Here is a 17,109-nt window from a genome sequence, read left to right as displayed (position 1 = left end):
TGGCCACTGCAAATTTAGTCTTTCCCGTAACCAATTATCTGTCACTATGGCGTATTGTGCTCACCTGTTTTGTTGTTATCGTTAAAATAAAATCTTGTAATTATACATTTCCAGCCAGGCAAAAACATCCGACATCCAGCATAAAATCAACTATAACACTGATTCTATTGACATGCCTTTACTGTAGGCTATACAAACTCAGCAGCTTAACTTGAACACGTTGTTTTTTAAGTACAGCCACTACAGCTACATTGAAATAGTTAATATACTAGTTCAATAGACTTATTAATGATATTGATATACTCACAGAGGATCACACAAGGCAAAGCGTGACCCATCCTCTCCTGTGATGAACAACTCTGAAAAACATTTCTGCTTCCTATATTCACAGTGAATTAATAGCCACTGCTGTGTGCAATAGAGAAATGAGAGAGAGAAACACACACCCACAGAGGGCATCTGCCCATGCGTGTCCGCCCATCAGTTCTTGATCTTGATATTGATTGTCACTTTGACCACTTTCGCTTCTTCTAGACAGCCTACTGGTGTGTGTCAAACCACAGTGACTAACATAAACCCCCATCACTAGTATTTCCAAGTAATACTATTTTGCACGTGCAAGTGTGTGTGTGTATACACGAACACGCTCGAGTGTGCATGCGTGCATTTGTGTGGATGTCTTCATGTATAATACAAAATGGTACTATATACTATATATATAAACCACCAGTCAATATGACGCAAGGGACTTTTGAAGGGGCTATGCCGAAAATAGGTTGCTTTATTCGGATTCTCTGAATAAATAAAAAAAGGGCTCTGTCATGATTAATTGACCACATATATGAAGTTAAACAACTAAATTATAATGAGGGGGAGGGTATATTTCTACTGCGTCATTAAAGCGCTGTTTCTCTATTGGCACGTTTGACCCTCAAGGTTTCAGCCTCCAGGAAGAAACTCAAAATAGTCAGAGAAGACATAAAACACCATAAAAACACCACCAGGGGGCTTAATGAAGTTCTATCAACCTCATAGACCATGAAAGACAGAAAAAGTGCAAAACCATGGCACCACCTCTTTAAAAGTAAATTCTGTGCCTCAAAAAAGAAGTTTGAGAGCGTTTTAAAGTTTTAAAACCGAAACCAAAAACACTGCACAGAAACAATGGCCGCCTGTCCCATTTTGGTCGGCTGCACTCTGTTCCATTCGGTTTCACTCGAACTTGCCACCTGATTGGCCAACCTTCGCTGCCAATCACAGAACAGTGAGCGAGGACGCTGATAGGAGAGTTCATGTTATGAACTCCGGAGAAACGCCCAGACAGGCCTGTAGGCCAGACTCACTGCTGAAATCAAATACAAATGAGATTTCCGGAGGGAGGGGTTTACCAGGCTACTCTATCCCTAGCATATTCTACTGTAAACTTTAAATTGGGGTCTTTTTTATTGAGAAGTGTTACAAACTCATTCAATTCGTCTGTGTCCCCCACAGAAGATGTCATAAATATATCGGTACGGTACCATTTAGTGATTTTATCAGAATGGATTCTCTGTGGGATTATAGAAACATTTATCTTCAAAGAGACCAACATATAAATTGGCATAGCGCTCGGAGCAACCGTGCTGCCCATTGAACAACCATTGACCTGGAGATAATAGTCTTCTTCAAATTTGAAATACTGTAGTTAATACAAATTCTGCTAGCTGTAGAATGAATTCATTTGGTGGCATGTCATTTGTTAAGCGATATTTACTAAGGTAGTATGCTAAAGATGATAGCCCCCTTGGTGGGGGATGCAGGTATAGACTTTCAATATCAAGAGTCAACAGTAGGCAATTTCGATTACTGAACGCAAATCGGTACACAGTATCTCTAAAGTCATGTGATCAACACGGATCTGTCCGATTTTCCATATTCCATCCTGATTGGCTAATGTTGGCTTCCAAAGTTTGCAGGATTGGGCGTTTTTAACAAAATGCCTCAAATAGAGGCCAAGGAAAAACCTTTGCCCTTCATTTTTCACATTTGCCTTTTAGAGCGCCACCAGGAGGCTGACTTTTGTAAAACAAATTCTTTGCTATTACTCCTTCAGATTCTGTCCAAAAATCACGTAAATCGGTACACAGTATCTCTATAGTCATGTGATCAAGACGAATGTATCCGACATTTCATATTCCATCCTAATTGGCTAACATTGACTTCCAAAGTTTGCAGGATAGGTTTGTTTTGAACAAAATGCCTCAAATGGTGAACACAGCGTGCAATTTCCGTGAAGTTTTGTACACACATTCCCACTAGGCAGAGAAGAAATGCCACCCTTTTCACATTGGCCTGTTATAGCGCCACCAGCAGGTCTAATTTAGCAAAACACATTTTCGGAACAAAATGCCTCAAATCATGAATGCAGTGTCCGATTGCCGTGAAAGGCCTAAGAATAAATGGCACCCTTTTCACATTGGCCTATTATAGCGCCACCAGCGGAGACCTGTGCTCCGAGGAGCACTTTATCTAGTTTATATATATTTTTTAATGTTTACAGTCTCCGCCAGGCCGAAAGGCATGGTGAGAGAGTATGTTTTCCCCCGTCCGTCCACCCGTCCGTCCGTCCGTCCGTCCGTTAGCAGCTAATTTCTGGCACTGTTGGCCCGGCTGCTGCGAAACTGTGCACACACACTCCCTGGATGCCAATTCAGAACCTCTGGCCCATATTTTTCAGATTGGCCTGTTATAGCGCCACCAGGAGGCCGATTTGTGCAAAACACATTTATTGATACTACTCCTACAGATTTTGTCCAAACATCACACAAATCGATACACAGTATCTCTATAGTCATGTGATCAACAAGGATTTATCCGATTTCCCATATTCCATCCTGATTGCCTAAGATTGGCTTCCAAAGTTTGCAGGATTTGTCCGTTTTGAACAAAATGCCTCAAATCATGAACGCAGCTTGCGATTTCCGTGAAATTTCACACGCACATTTCTATTAGGCCGAGGAAGAAATGCCAACCTTTCAAATTGGCCTGTTATAGCGCCATCAGCAGGTCTAATTTTGCAAAATACATTTTTGCAAAAAAACGCCTCAAATCATGAATGCAGTGTCCGATTGCAGTGAAAAGCCCTTGAACAAATGGCACCCTTTTCACATTGGCCTATTATAGCGCTACCAGGAGGCCACAATAACGTACCTGACCTGGCGGAGACCTGTGCTCCGAGGAGCACTCTTTCTAGTTTTATTTGAAAGGGAAATATCCCTTTAATAATAATTCAAGCCTCAAGGCTTTTGGCTAAACCTAATGTAGCAGGTGCAGGTCATTGCAATTAAGCTGGTTGACAGTCAATGGCAAGTACATTTAAGTTCAACACAGAGGGACAGCAATAAAAAACAACTCCATCACACATGCACAAGATAGAGGTGTTAGCCATAACCTCAAAGATTTCTCGCCGCAGCCTGTTTTTTAAGAGAGAGCTTCTGGGAAGTCAGAGATTGCCTGATACCAGACTTCACACCTCTCACACCCACCCACGTCATAGAAACACAGAATTTTCCACTGTGCTTCATAGGCCGTCTGGTGAACCAAGAAAAAGTGCCTAGAAAATGCTTCAGCTTTAGTGATTGTCATCCAATTAAATTAACATTTGTTCTGATCTACTCATGAGACATGCCGTGACATTAACACATTGTTATATTGTAATAAACATTGTATAAAATACCATATTATGTACTCATTCTGAGCTGTAATGCATCTATTGTAGTATTGTAAACTTTTTGCATTATTAGAAATTTTGTTGGCAGGGCATTATTTTAATTGATTTCTGCCATTTGGGGTCAAAGTGTTTTTTTTTCTGTTTTCCTCCGCACACCATGAGACACCATTTCAGGTCACAGGGAAGCATTGCTGCCATATGTGCGACATGAGACATGACATTAGTGACAGCCTTTGTTTCAGACTCTCATTATTGTTCTGGGCTCCTCATTCTATTTTGGAGCCACTGTAGGGTACTGTACATGTCTACATTTGAGATCTTGTGTTGTCAAAATGAATATTAATACATTTATAAGCAAAATAGTCAAAAATAAATTTGTGTTTTTTTTTAATTCACATTTATACACATTTAAATACAATAAAGGCAATAGGCTAAAATGTACAGGCAATTGGAGACGGCACTTAATAATAATTCAAGCCTCAAGGTTTTTGGCTAAACCTAATCTAGCAGGTGCAGGTCATTGCAATCAAGCTGGTTGACAGTCAATGGCAAGTACATTTAAGTTCGACTCAGAGCGACAGCACTAGTACAAAACAACATCACATGCACAAGATAGAGGTGTTAGCCATAACCTCAAAGCTTTCTCGCTGCAGCCTGTGACTCTGATGGTACATAAGGCCTTGACTGCAATAGATATTCATATTTTACAGAATTTAGAGCCTGACTGATGCCAGATTTACAGTAAATAAGGCTATAGTCCTTCCTGCAGCCGCTGGGGTTTGAATCCAACGAACCTGAGGCTCTTCGGTGCCTGACTGCCTGTCATCCCCTCTGTCTGTTTTCCCTGTTTCGCTGTCACCAAAAGTAAGGCATGAATGCGAAAGAATTATAAAAAATATATATAAAAAGGAGGAGAAATAAAGTAAGAATAAGACCCACTGCATTGCAGAACTCAAGTCATTGGGGCTGGCTTTCATATTGGGGTGGTGATATGATTGGTTTCCAAAGCAGTAGGCATATAGGTTTTAAATTTTTACTAAAAGGAAGTCAAATTTGAAGCACAAGTCCAAATCCCAATTAGGCTACATTGTAAATGGTGATTAGGTTATTACTAGCCAAGCCATGGTTCACATGATAACAGTCATGTTTCAGGGCTATTATTACCTGTCTAGTTTACTCACGGATCCTTCTGTTTGATAACAAGATGTTTATCAACGTGCATCCAGCTGGACTACTCAAATAATCGGAAGCACGGACACAAAATGAGTGTACAATAATATTATCAGAAAACAGTAGAGAGCTAGCCTTGAATGACCATAATATGTCTGTAACTCTGAGTAAGGCGTCCTTGTAAATAAAACATTTGAGAACTAGTAGGATAGATCCGGTCTAGAGCCCGCCTACTGTATCCGGTATTTTCCATAATTAAATAATTGCACACACAAACCATTTCCGTATCCGCTATAAATCGAATATGCAAACTATTCAACCCAGGAACACGGATGGTTTGGGGGCGTGCCTTCACGTTTGGCGTACGCCCCTCCTCCTCACCGTCTACAGGTGAGGTCCAGGGTTGCCATGTCCGCTTATCATAAGCGAATTTGGGCTTGTTTTTCTGTAAAGACGCTTAGCGGGTTGCGTTTTTTGGGCCTTGTTTGTAAATCGTGTAGTTGCTTATTTGGTCTTGCTTCCTAATGTTGTTTAAACCAGTGGTTCTAAAATATGTTCATGTCAAGGACCCCCAAATTAATATGTAATATTATTAATTAACATTATTAAGATTGTGCCAGGGACCCCCCCCATACAAGGGTTGTGTTGTTAAAATGTTTACAAAATATTCAAAATGTTTCAAGATATGTTTTGAAAATAGCTGATCTACAAGCTCACGTGAGCTTGTAGCTCTGCTATTTTCAAATAGCCGATGTTGGGCGTCGGTTGGCCAAGGCTATCAGTATCATGTGACCTAGTCGCTTCTTTTGGGCTTGTTTTCATTGACCTGGTTGCTTGTTTCTCTGACACAATCTGGCAACGCTGATCGCTGACAATGATTTGGAGAGTGGAAACACATCATGCAGCTTGTGTTGTGCGTAAATGAAAGCGACCTTTCGCTAAGTTTTGAAAGCAAAGGACGTTAATAACAACTCGCTGACTGACTACACTTTCATGTTGATGGACACACGCCCTCAGTCGGATGGATCATTTGTTATGAAGGATCGATTGGCAGAACTTCTAGCCGTGAGTAGCGAGGCTTTCATTCAAGGAGACAATGAAGCCTGACGCCCTGGGGTGTCTGTTCGTCTGACTAGTAGTGGTGTAAAGTAATTAAGTACATTTACTCAAGTACTGTATTGAAGTACAATTTTGAGGTGTTTTTACTTTACTGGAGTATTTCCAATGTTCAATCCTTTCACTTCTACTCCATTACTCAGAGGCAAATATTTTTACTCCACTATAATTACTACAACTATAACTATAATTATATACAAGCTCACAACGCGTCATCTGCTATTTTCAAACATTTTAGTACTTTTGGTACTTTAAGTATATGTTGATGCCAATACTTTTGTACTTTTACTCAAGTTGCATTTTGAACATAGGGCTTTTACTTGTAACAGAAACAGAGTATTTTTTTTAATTTTTACATCCGAGTACTTCTTCCACCACTGCTTTCCTGATCGTTTCATGTTTGCTGTTCTTCTGCAGTCGTGTACTAACTGTTGTCTATAGACTTCACTCTGCCACTTCAAATATGTTTAAACCGTTATAACCCAAACAATTCTGTAACAGCTGTAATAGCAGACGGATACAGGATAGGTGGCCACTAGGGACATCTGGGCAGTGGGCACCTCCATGTAAAATTGGCTTAACAAATTAAACATTTGAAAAAGGGTCTTAAGTAATGTAAAGTATACATGATGTGAACTTGCACAGTACATCATTATTAGACTTAATTGTATCCTTCAACTTCTTGTTTATGCCACACAATGACTGGATATACAGGTTTTGTAGCAATTTGTAGAAATATTAGACCTTAATTGTCGAATGTTTAAGCATGTTTTAGTCATGTATAATTTACTTTACTTAAAAACATTTTCCAAATATTACATTTTTTATCATTTTGGACAAAATAGCCAATTTAACACCGAGGTGCCCACCTATCCTGTTACCAGGATACAGGATAGGTGGGCACTAGGGACATCTGGGCACCTCGATAGCAGACACCTGTTGTTCGATGTCTTATCTATTCACTGCAGATTAGGCCTTCATTGATTGCCTTTTCTTCTGAGAGGGGGAAAAGGCATTTAGGTAGCCTATGGGTGTAAACTGTTTTGTTTAATTTTTTTAATATAGATAAGCAACAGAGCGGATGACGTAACCTTTACGATGGCACGCAATGTTTACATGGAAGAGTTTTTCATTAAGGTACATTCAGTGTGTGTGTGTGTGTGTGTGTGTGTGTGTGTGTGTGTGTGTGTGTGTGTGTGTGTGTGTGTGTGTGTGTGTGTGTGTGTGTGTGTGTTCCCAATTTGGTGTTATTTTAATGTTCAAATAAGGAATGAACATGACCAGTAGATGATTATTCTATGTATTTCATACCATATGAAGGTGAGAGAGGTGAGAGGCATCACTGAGAAGATTTCCTCTCAGGTGGATGAGGTGGAGAGAACACACAGTGTCATCCTCTCTGCTCCAATCCCAGAACAGAGTGAGTATAGACCCTATCGGCTGACCACACAGTCAGTGTAAAAATAAACTATTCCAGAGTTAAATTAACCACTTAAACCACATATGGGTAACCGGTGTCCCTCAGGGCTCAATGGTTGTGTATTTTCAGTTTTCTGCTATTATGGGGAAAGTTTTCACTGAAAATAGCCTATAATAAAACATAGCAGCGATGGTGGTTTTCACTGTCTTGCAATTGGTATTCTGACCAGCCTTGGAAAACACTGATCTTGTGCCTTAAAAAAAGGCTGCCCACCCTTGTATGTAGCTGAACTGGAGCTGAACTATTCCAAGTGCCAGCTATCGCTACAAAGTAAAATCCTGAGGGATAATTGAACTCTTGAGAGTGTACAGATGTAACCAATTGGACCATTATGGGTACATTTTGTTACATTTGTACATTCTTGTACACTGGGGATTTTGACTGTGGTATGTGAGAAGTTAGCTCATACACACAAACAAAACAAAACAAGACGAGACAAGACATGACGTGACATGATGGCAGATGACAGACACAGTACATAAGTCAAGTGGCATCTAAAGAAACAACAGGCTTTTGGTGATCAGAAAATCAGATAGATTTAGAAATCAGAGAGATTTGGCTTTTTAATTATTTTGAATAGCCTATTAAACACAAAATAATAACACTTACACCCCTTCTTTTCAGGAACCAAAGCTGAACTGGAGCAGCTGAATAATGACATCAAGAAGAACGCTATTGCAGTCCATGCCAAGCTGAAATGTATGTGCAGATAGTCTTTTAACCAAAAACTAATTCCAATCATGTTTTCTTTCTTTTGTCTGTATGTCGGTAGTGATAATCTTGCACGTGGAACTGGTACAGATTTGAAGAATAAAAACAAACTTTATGGATTAAACGTAGATAGTAGACTACATAAGGTGCATATCGTCGCTGTCGGTGAGAAAACCTTGTATGTCGAAAACTGTTAAATGTAAAAAAAGAGAAAAGAAAATGTTCTATCTATTGGATCCACTGTAGTCATTATATACGTAGTCACAAGCTGTTGTTAATTATTTTAATTGGTTAAACATTTATAAAACCCACTGACAGACTAACCACTTTCAGAATGTAAAAACCTTTCTAAAATAGCAGATCTACACACGTTGTGAGCTTGTATATCGGCTTGTAGATTCTTTAAGCGACACTGTCACACGACAAAGTAGGGCATTCATTTAATTTAAGAAAAAAGACAAAAAGTTGAAGACAGGTTTTTATAACAATATATGAAAACAGCAGCAGGTATATAAAACCACAGTTTCAGGTGCATAGCTAGTGTGACATGTCTCAATAAATTAAACACTGGGAACAGGAAGCTGTCCCTTGTTCATGGGGACACGTACCTGTACTTTCAAAGCCTGCGAGGAGGAACTGTCCACACTGTGTTTCTATACTTCCTGCAGTGTGGCGTTCATGGCTCACCTCATTTTACTTGCAAATGTGCTGAAAGGCGAAGCTGCTGTTATGTTAATCTGAAGTAGACATGAGCCAAAACTAGACATTCAGTCCCTGGATTAAATTCAAGTACCTGTATATCTCTCACTATCAATGATCTGTTATAACTTAAAGTTGTCTGCATGTATATGTCACAGTACGTTTGGAGAACCAGTACGATTGAAGACAGAGCGCTCGTTTTTAGGCACGGGGCTCCTTCGGGGCGAGGCGGGGCTTTTCGAGACAGGGTTTATTAGCGAGGCTCGCGAGGAGGAGGAGGAGGACGGCGCTGCGAGGCGGGGGGTTATTACGCGAGGCTCGCGAGGAAGAGGAGCCTCCTCCTCCTCCTCCTCCTCGCGTTTTAAACCGTCCCGTCCTCTCCTTCTCTCCTTCTCCTCCTCCGAGGAGGAGGAGAAGGAGAGCGCGGAGAGGCGGGGCTTTGATGCGCCGACGGAGACCTGTCTTTTGTTGTTCCCCCCCACATAGCAACCAGGAAGCTACGCTAGGGGAACCATAATATCTATGAGGGGAACGCTGAACACGCGTTCACACGCACGGCGCGCCGACTTAGTGGAGCTTGAGGCCGAGGAAGCGCGCCCTCGCGCGCCTGCCCGCGGTGACCGGCCGACGCTCCACTAGTCGACTCAGCGCCGTTTGATTTGTAAACCGATAGGGACAGAATAGTTCTTTTCGTGTGTGTGTGTGTGTGTGTGTGTGTGTGTGTGTGTGTGTGTGTGTGTGTGTGTGTGTGTGTGTGTGTGTGTGTGTGTGTGTGTGTGTGTGTGTGTGTGTGTGTGTGTGTGTGTGTGTGTGTGTGTGTGTGTGTGTGTGTGTCAGGGAGAAAGTAAAACAAAAGCCAGAACACAATAAAAGTATCTAAACAGTCCTGCTTTCAATAAACCAAAAAAAGCATGTGCGCGTGTGTGTGACTGTGTGTGTGTGTGTGTGTGTGGCCATATATGTTTGTGCACAAGCCTGGCTTGTGGCTCCCTCTAGTGCTGGGTGGGTGGTAAAAACGAGCGCGCATTCTTCAATCGTACTGGTTCTCCAATCATACTGTAACATATATAATGTTCATGGAATAATTTGTGTTTAATAACCACTTTTAACCTTTAAATAGCAGATCTACAAGCTATCTACAAGCGATGTGTTGAGTTTGTATATACTGTAAGCATTTTTATTTTGAATTAGGGCTTGAGTGCAGAAAGGCTTTAGCTGAAGTATGTTTGGTTGTGTTCAAATGTCATGTGATTTATATTTTTGTATTGTTTATTTTTTCAGCTATGCATGAGGGCTTGCCTATAGATGAGAATGGAAACAATACCTCGGCAGACCAGCGTATTCAGAAGAACCAGGTCTGACATTCCATCTACTGTGTTTGCTCTGCTGTCATGTACCAGCCAGGTGTAAGAAGTTGGTTACCTGCTGGTTTGATCATTCTTTCACTTAACCACATGAACCCTAGCGTCCCTGTTATGGGGTGAACATTCGTCAAAAATAGCAGATCTACTGTACAAGCTTACAACGCATTGCCACTCCACATGTTGTGAGCTTGTAGAGCTGATACGTATTTTCGGCAAAGAGACTTGGTGTTGAGGGAAATAAGGAGCGGGCAAAGTGGGGGATTCTGGTCAACAAAGTATATAGGGTTCAACTGGTTAAAGAAGCCTCATGCCCTCTAGAAAATCCATACTATATATTAATACTAGTATACAACACTACGTGATAATCCTTATAGCATACTGTTTTGGCCGTTGGCACGCAAGAAAGTCACATTTTATTCCTACTATTTTGTACTAACAGGAAATGACAGGGAGTGTTGCCTGATGGACATCATTGAGCTGCAACTTATCAGCTTCTTCCAATTTAAAATCTAAAAGCTTCAGTATAGAGCAAAAATCAACTAGCAAAAGTATTTTATCCCACAAATTATCTGGTAATTATTTAGTTAACTGTTTTTATCGTTCTCCTTTGAGATGGCAGAACATATGCTCCCCAAGTTGATTAACTTTATTTCCAGCAATGGAGAGCTCTTCCCCTTTTGCTTTGTGGGACAATAGTGTTTATCAATACTTGAAAATCCAACAGTTTTAGCATGCATATGGGCATTTTTGAGGCCTTGTTCAGACTGGCAGCCCAAATCCAACCCCCTTTTGTGATGTCCTATCCAGATTGGAGTTGGATGGGTTCAGGGACGCTGGAAGTCATTTATGCCAGGGGGGGCTGGGAAATCCTGTTCATTAAATACTTAATTCACTATGGTACATACAGTATACTATAAATCAACTGGTTGGCGGAGGTATACAACTGCAATGTGTTATTTCTAGTTTCATGCTACATGGGACAAAAATACAATAAAACCAACCAAAATCAATTTGCTAACTATACGTTTTCCCCTTCAAGCACTCAGATCTGACCCGGTCATTTGTGGAGGTCATGACAATTTACAACAATGCACAAGTCACCTTCAGAGAAAAGTGTAAAGCACGAATTCGGAGGCAACTGGAAATCAGTAAGTCTGAAAATATAACCTAAATACACGCAGTGGTGTAAAGTAACTAAGTACATTTACTCAAGTACTGTACTTAAGTACAATTTTGAGGTACTTTTACTTTACTGGAGTATTTCCAATTGTCTATATTTTTATTTCTACTTCACTACATCTCAGAGGCAAATATTGTACTTTTAGTCCACTACAATTATTTGAAAACTTTAGTTAATAGTTACTTTGCAGATATAAATGATTATATTATAAAACATACATTAACCACTAACCCTATTTTATACATAGGTTATTTGAAAATAGCCAAGCTCACAACACGTCGCATCGCAACGCGTTGTGACCTTTTAGATCTGCTATTTTCAAACATTTTAGTACCTTTACCTTTGGTACTTTAAGTACATTTTGATACCAATGCTTTTGTACTTTTACTCAAGTCAATTTTGAATTCGGGACTTTTACTTGTAACAGAGTACTTCTATATTGCAGTATTAATAAGTTTACTTAAGTAAAACATTTGAGTTATTTTTCCACCACTGAATACACGCACGCACACACGCACCCATTGTTCCCTTGCAGTTCAGCGTCAGTTAAATCTGCCATCTGCCTCTTTGGTTGTGTACATCTGCATCCTTTCATAGCAATTGTAGTGTTTGCTCTGGAGGGGAGCTCTGCCCCTCCTTGAGAAATATGAGCTAGCTTGCAAAAGGATACACCTGTGTGCGTGTGTGTTAGCGTTTCTATGGCAACTGTTGCTCGGGTAGTTGAGAAAGGTGCAGCAATAATTGGTCAGTGATGAGTAATAAAAAAATATACAGTGTATATATATATATATATTTAAATCAGTATAAAAGTTACATTGATTGCTGAAATGTCCTTAAATGTAAGAATTTGAATGATCTAAGCTCATTCATTTACAGCAATGTCCCTCTATTTATGTTTATGAAATGCTTCTTTCCACATACTGCAAAGGGACTTTTGCCTTTTGTACATACTGCTGTATGTTTGGATTGTTGAAACATGTATATTAAATAGTAATGTAAATTGATTTGCTACACTGGCTAATCTACTGTATGCTTTCAAAAAGGCAAGCATTAAGCAGGACGTTTGCAATAAATGGCTTTATTATTGTGGTCCTATTTTGCCTATAGAAATCTTGGTGTGATAACCAACCATAGGTGGTAAAATATGTAACTCGATGAATAAGAATTTGTTGACAACCTGCTTGTTATTTACACATTTCTCTCTATGTAAATTCAGCTGGTAAAATCACCACGGATGAAGAGTTGGAGGAGTTATTGCACAGTGGCAATCCTGCTGTCTTCACAGCTGATGTTAGTTTGATTTCCCACACCACAGACCATCAACCTGTTGATAAACAACTCAAATATGTTTAATCCTTGGCTGTGATATTATACATGTTTGTACTACTGCTGACAGATATATTACTCAATGCTAATACAAATGTTGCAAGAAGAATACACTACAGCCCAACATACATGTCTCTATGCAGATGGTGTCAGACTCACAAACCACACGGCAGGCCTTGAGTGAGATCGAGTCTCGTCACCAGGACATCATCCGTCTGGAGACCAGCATCAGAGAGCTGCAGGGGATGTTCGTTGACATCGCCATGTTGGTAGAGACTCAAGTAAGATGTGACTCCCTGTGTGTCATTCATATTTACAGCAATTCCCCATTATACTTATATCTGCAAGCTCACAACGTGCCATGCTGCTACACCGGTGTGCCACAAAGTATAAATCGGGCATTATTGTGAGCTTGCTAAGGTGAGCACACCGATGTTATCGTCACTATTTATTTATTTATTGTTTTATTGGCCACAGGCCGAAATGAGGAATTTAGTTCCAGAGGCTGAGTGTGTCTATATCTTTATTATATACCCAACCTTTATTTGCCCTGGTTGAAGGTTAGTGATTATAGGACCAAGAGGAGGATGACTGGTATCAGCTCTGGGGCTGTATAAGGAAGGGACGGCATAATATCTGTAATCACTAATCTAATGAATGAGCCATATTAAACCTAAGTTAGGAGAATGCTAAACAAATTGTTCCACAATTCTGTCTGTCTGCCTGTCTCCGTCTGTCTATTAATCTAATATAAATCTAATCTATTCTAATCTGTGTACTCTTTCAGGGAGACACCATAAATAACATCGAAAAGAATGTGAGCACTGCTGTAGACTATGTGGACAAGGCCAAAGGAGAGACCAAGAAAGCAGCGGTCTACCATAAACGGGCACGCAGGGTAAGCCTCAACCTTGGCTTCTTCAAGTTGTTCCACAGCCCTGCTACAACAGCCCCTGATCAACAGCCCTCTGAAATATCAAATTAAGTATTGAATAATGTGTGCACATATGCAGTCTACTCAGTGAGCGAGAGTGTCTTATCTGCCATGCCGTTGACAGGCACTTCCCTAAAATAGTTTTATCACTGTGAAAACGAAAGGACTGGACTTAACTGCCTCTTCTTTAATTTCTTTGCTTTGAAACCTTATAGTTAGAAATAAAAAAAACATTCTGCTGTCAAAGCAGAATGTGATGTGAATGTTTGTACTGATACGTGTTGTTCTGTGGTTACATTGACATACCTCCTCTGCGAATATCAGTGTTCATACACAACATGCCAAATCCTAACCATTTTGTTGTTTGTCTCTTGGCAGAAGCATATCATAATTGCCCTAGTGGTTCTGGTCCTGCTCGCTGTAATCGCTCTAGCGGTCGGTTTGTCTCTGGGCCTTCCCAAGGCCTAAACCCACCAACCTCAAACAGAGGTAACTACAACCTAACACTTTGGGCCTGTTGAGCCAAAAATCATCCAGCACAAAACTTCTAATGGAACGAAAAGTACTGCATGCCTTTGTAAAAAAAAACAGCGCCTGGCTTCATCAGCAGCAGCATCTGATTCATACTTAGTCGCACGACCGCATCGCAGCGGAAATAGTGCCCTATAAGCTCACAGCGCGTTTCATCAGCATTCGCTATTTCCGGTGCACAACGCCATCGTGCAATGGGATAAATATTACACCTAACTGTGAAATAACTGCTAATGTTAGTAATTGCAGAGATGTTTGTCATCATGGAAGTTTAGCAGACAAAGAAACCGCTTGGACAATAAAGTGACACTTTTAATATTACGTGGTATCGGTGGTAAGCACTAAGCAGCCCATCAGAAGATTCAACCATTAACTTAGAATTCAAGAAAAGAACACACACTTTGGAGGCCAAAGGGATGACTATTTATGATTAGGTAAAGCAACTTTCTTTTTATAATGTGATTTTTTTTTACTAATAGTTGACCACAAAGTTTGTGGTAAAAAAAAATAGTTGACCACATAGTTGTCTCAAAACTGACCACAAAACTGTCTCCTTTTCCCCCACAACATTATCTTTGGTGGTGTGATAGTTGGTCATCAGTCATCACTTTATTTATTATCATTGGAGAATTCACAATTCCAACCCTAAATAAACAACAGTAATGCTAATGCAGCAATTTTATATAAAGGTCATGTAAGTGATATCTTTTATAAAAGAAGTGTTAAATAGCTCTATAGTCCGATAGCAACCATTGCTATAGTGTGTTCAGTAACAGGGGTCTCCCCGTCTGTCCAGCTCCTTAGTAAACAGAAAATTCATTTTATGGTTGGTATACCAGTTTTATCCAATCAGGATAGAAAGCTCATAAAGAAGGTCAAAGAAGTGATGAAACGACAATTGAGCAGACAACATTTTAACTGGAACATTAAATGTATGTAGCTTAGGTAGATCAACTTTGGAGTCCTCACTCCTGATTAGATACAATTGGTATCCAGACCTGAATAATTTCTTTCTGTTTACTAAAGAGCTGGAGAGACGGTATGACCCATGTTACTGAACAAACACTCTAGTCTAGTAATGATAAAAAAAAAATCTAATTATCGAATGATACAATAGTGTATATATAACTTGAGCAATTATCTGATATCACAGCTGTCATCTTGGGCAGCTCCACTACGTGAGTTTTACACCTGGGTGTAGTCTTGTCTTTAAAAGACAGAAGCTGGACAGGGGGAAATGGTGACAATGTCAATTATCCACCAGAAGATGGCGCTGAAACCCTGACACTATAGTTCCTGTTTTCTTCTCTCTCAAAACAGAGCATGTGCACTAGCCTGGGAGCCTGCTAGTGCATGAATCTGCCAGCTGAAATTTCATTTGCTGTGGCCTGGCGATGCCAGGCTAAACTTGCACACCAAATTTAAAACTTGAATGTCAGTTGAATATCCATTATCCACATAGTGCCTTATTACCTTCTGTGTTGCTTTGACTTGTTACAGTGAGTTTTATTTGTGTATCTGACTTGTCTCTTAATTTATGTACAAGAGGAGTACATTTCTTCCCACTTTTCATTTTTGTTGGCTACTTATAACTGTAGAATACAATGCCAAATGTGTGCATTACTGTATATTTCGTTATTTTTTCTGAGTTTAATATATTGTTTTTAGAAAGGCGTGTGTTATATAATTGTGAAATTGAGCAGCTGTGATGATGAACAAAGCAAAATAACTGACTGACTTGTGGAAATGCTGAAAAAACGGTAATAGGGTGCTACAGGAATGACATATTTTTTATTAGCCAACCTGGAAGTTACACTGTCATAGGTTCCCACTGCAGTTTTCTAAAGATTTTTTTACATTTGGTTTAATATAAGGTAAGGGGGAGAAAGCTCTGTAGCAATAAAAGACAGTAATACATTTTGTTCAACAAGATAATCTCCACAAATCAACAGTTATGATTGATGAACCACATTAGTTAAGATAAACATACAGCGCATTCAAAATGTTGTATTGTAGAACAAAACTTGAAACTCTTGGAATTATATAAACCACATACCGTGCTTTTGGAATATATTAGGTGGGGCTGTGTAAAACAGACAAGGGTGACTCGGTGTTCCCTTCCAAAAAAATACAAACTGAATTAACCAAGCTTGTTTGTCACAGATGGCATATTGGTCTAATTCTATTTCAACCATCTGCTTAGAGAAATATTGTCTTTTCTTAAGTCACATTCTGATTATCTTTTACATTGCAGCTTTGCAAAAAATACAAAGTAAATGAATGAAGTTTTCTACAGCTCTACAAGAGATGATGTCACTTGTCTATTGTGAATCCAGCTATGTTATGTTTAGATATACTCCGTACGACGGTGTTGCATGCCAAACAATTTCCAATTTATAAGCTCATTTGTGAGCTTTATCTGCTTTTTGGTGTGCCCACCGTAGGGTGGAATATAAATCAGGCTTCAAGCCATGCTTGTACACTGTGACGCCATTTCCAATGTTGAAAATAAAAAAAATAAAGCATGTGAGGCGTATTTTCATTTGTCATTGTAAGAAATAAGGGGCACTGGCAACTCTTTAGCCTAATAGCAGAGGTTTTAGCATTTGCTTTTTAACCACACCGTAGCATCCCCATCCTCGGCATTTCATAATAGACAAAATAGCCGATCTACAAGCTTGCTACGTGATGTGTTGTGAGCTTGTAGATCGGCTATTTTCGGCAAAGAGATTTGTTATAGAGAAAAGAAAGGAGGGGGACCAAGTATACGTAGAGTTTACGTGTTTAATTATATATATATATATATATATATATATACACACACACACACAAATATAGCTGGCTCCTGCTTAAATGAAGACCTGTATCAAAGCAAGAGGGATTAACCTT

General features: G+C 39.7%; 1 protein-coding gene across 2 annotated transcripts; it reads left to right on the top strand.

Moving 5' to 3' along the window:
* The first annotated feature begins 5,748 nt into the window (after nucleotides 1-5,748).
* Nucleotides 5,749-16,731, top strand: LOC308078734 (syntaxin-2-like). Of its 2 annotated transcripts, XM_080420046.1 has the most exons (11): nucleotides 5,749-5,944; nucleotides 7,061-7,132; nucleotides 7,316-7,415; nucleotides 8,100-8,174; nucleotides 10,167-10,240; nucleotides 11,289-11,397; nucleotides 12,646-12,719; nucleotides 12,899-13,036; nucleotides 13,543-13,653; nucleotides 14,068-14,178; nucleotides 15,541-16,731. In XM_080420046.1, the coding sequence occupies exons 1-10, from the start codon at nucleotides 5,873-5,875 to the stop codon at nucleotides 14,155-14,157; spliced, it is 915 nt and encodes a 304-aa protein (XP_080276172.1). In that variant the 5' UTR covers nucleotides 5,749-5,872; the 3' UTR covers nucleotides 14,158-14,178; nucleotides 15,541-16,731. The 2 variants fall into 2 exon arrangements, with proteins under 2 accessions (XP_080276172.1, XP_080276173.1); XM_080420047.1 differs by lacking the exon at nucleotides 14,068-14,178.
* Nucleotides 16,732-17,109: the final 378 nt, after the last annotated feature.

Source organism: Gymnoscopelus braueri (genome assembly GCF_963280865.1).
Source record: "Gymnoscopelus braueri genome assembly, chromosome: 22".
NCBI classification, from domain to species: domain Eukaryota; kingdom Metazoa; phylum Chordata; class Actinopteri; order Myctophiformes; family Myctophidae; genus Gymnoscopelus; species Gymnoscopelus braueri.
Note: the sequence above shows the minus strand (reverse complement) of the source record. Positions and strands in the feature narration are given on the sequence as shown.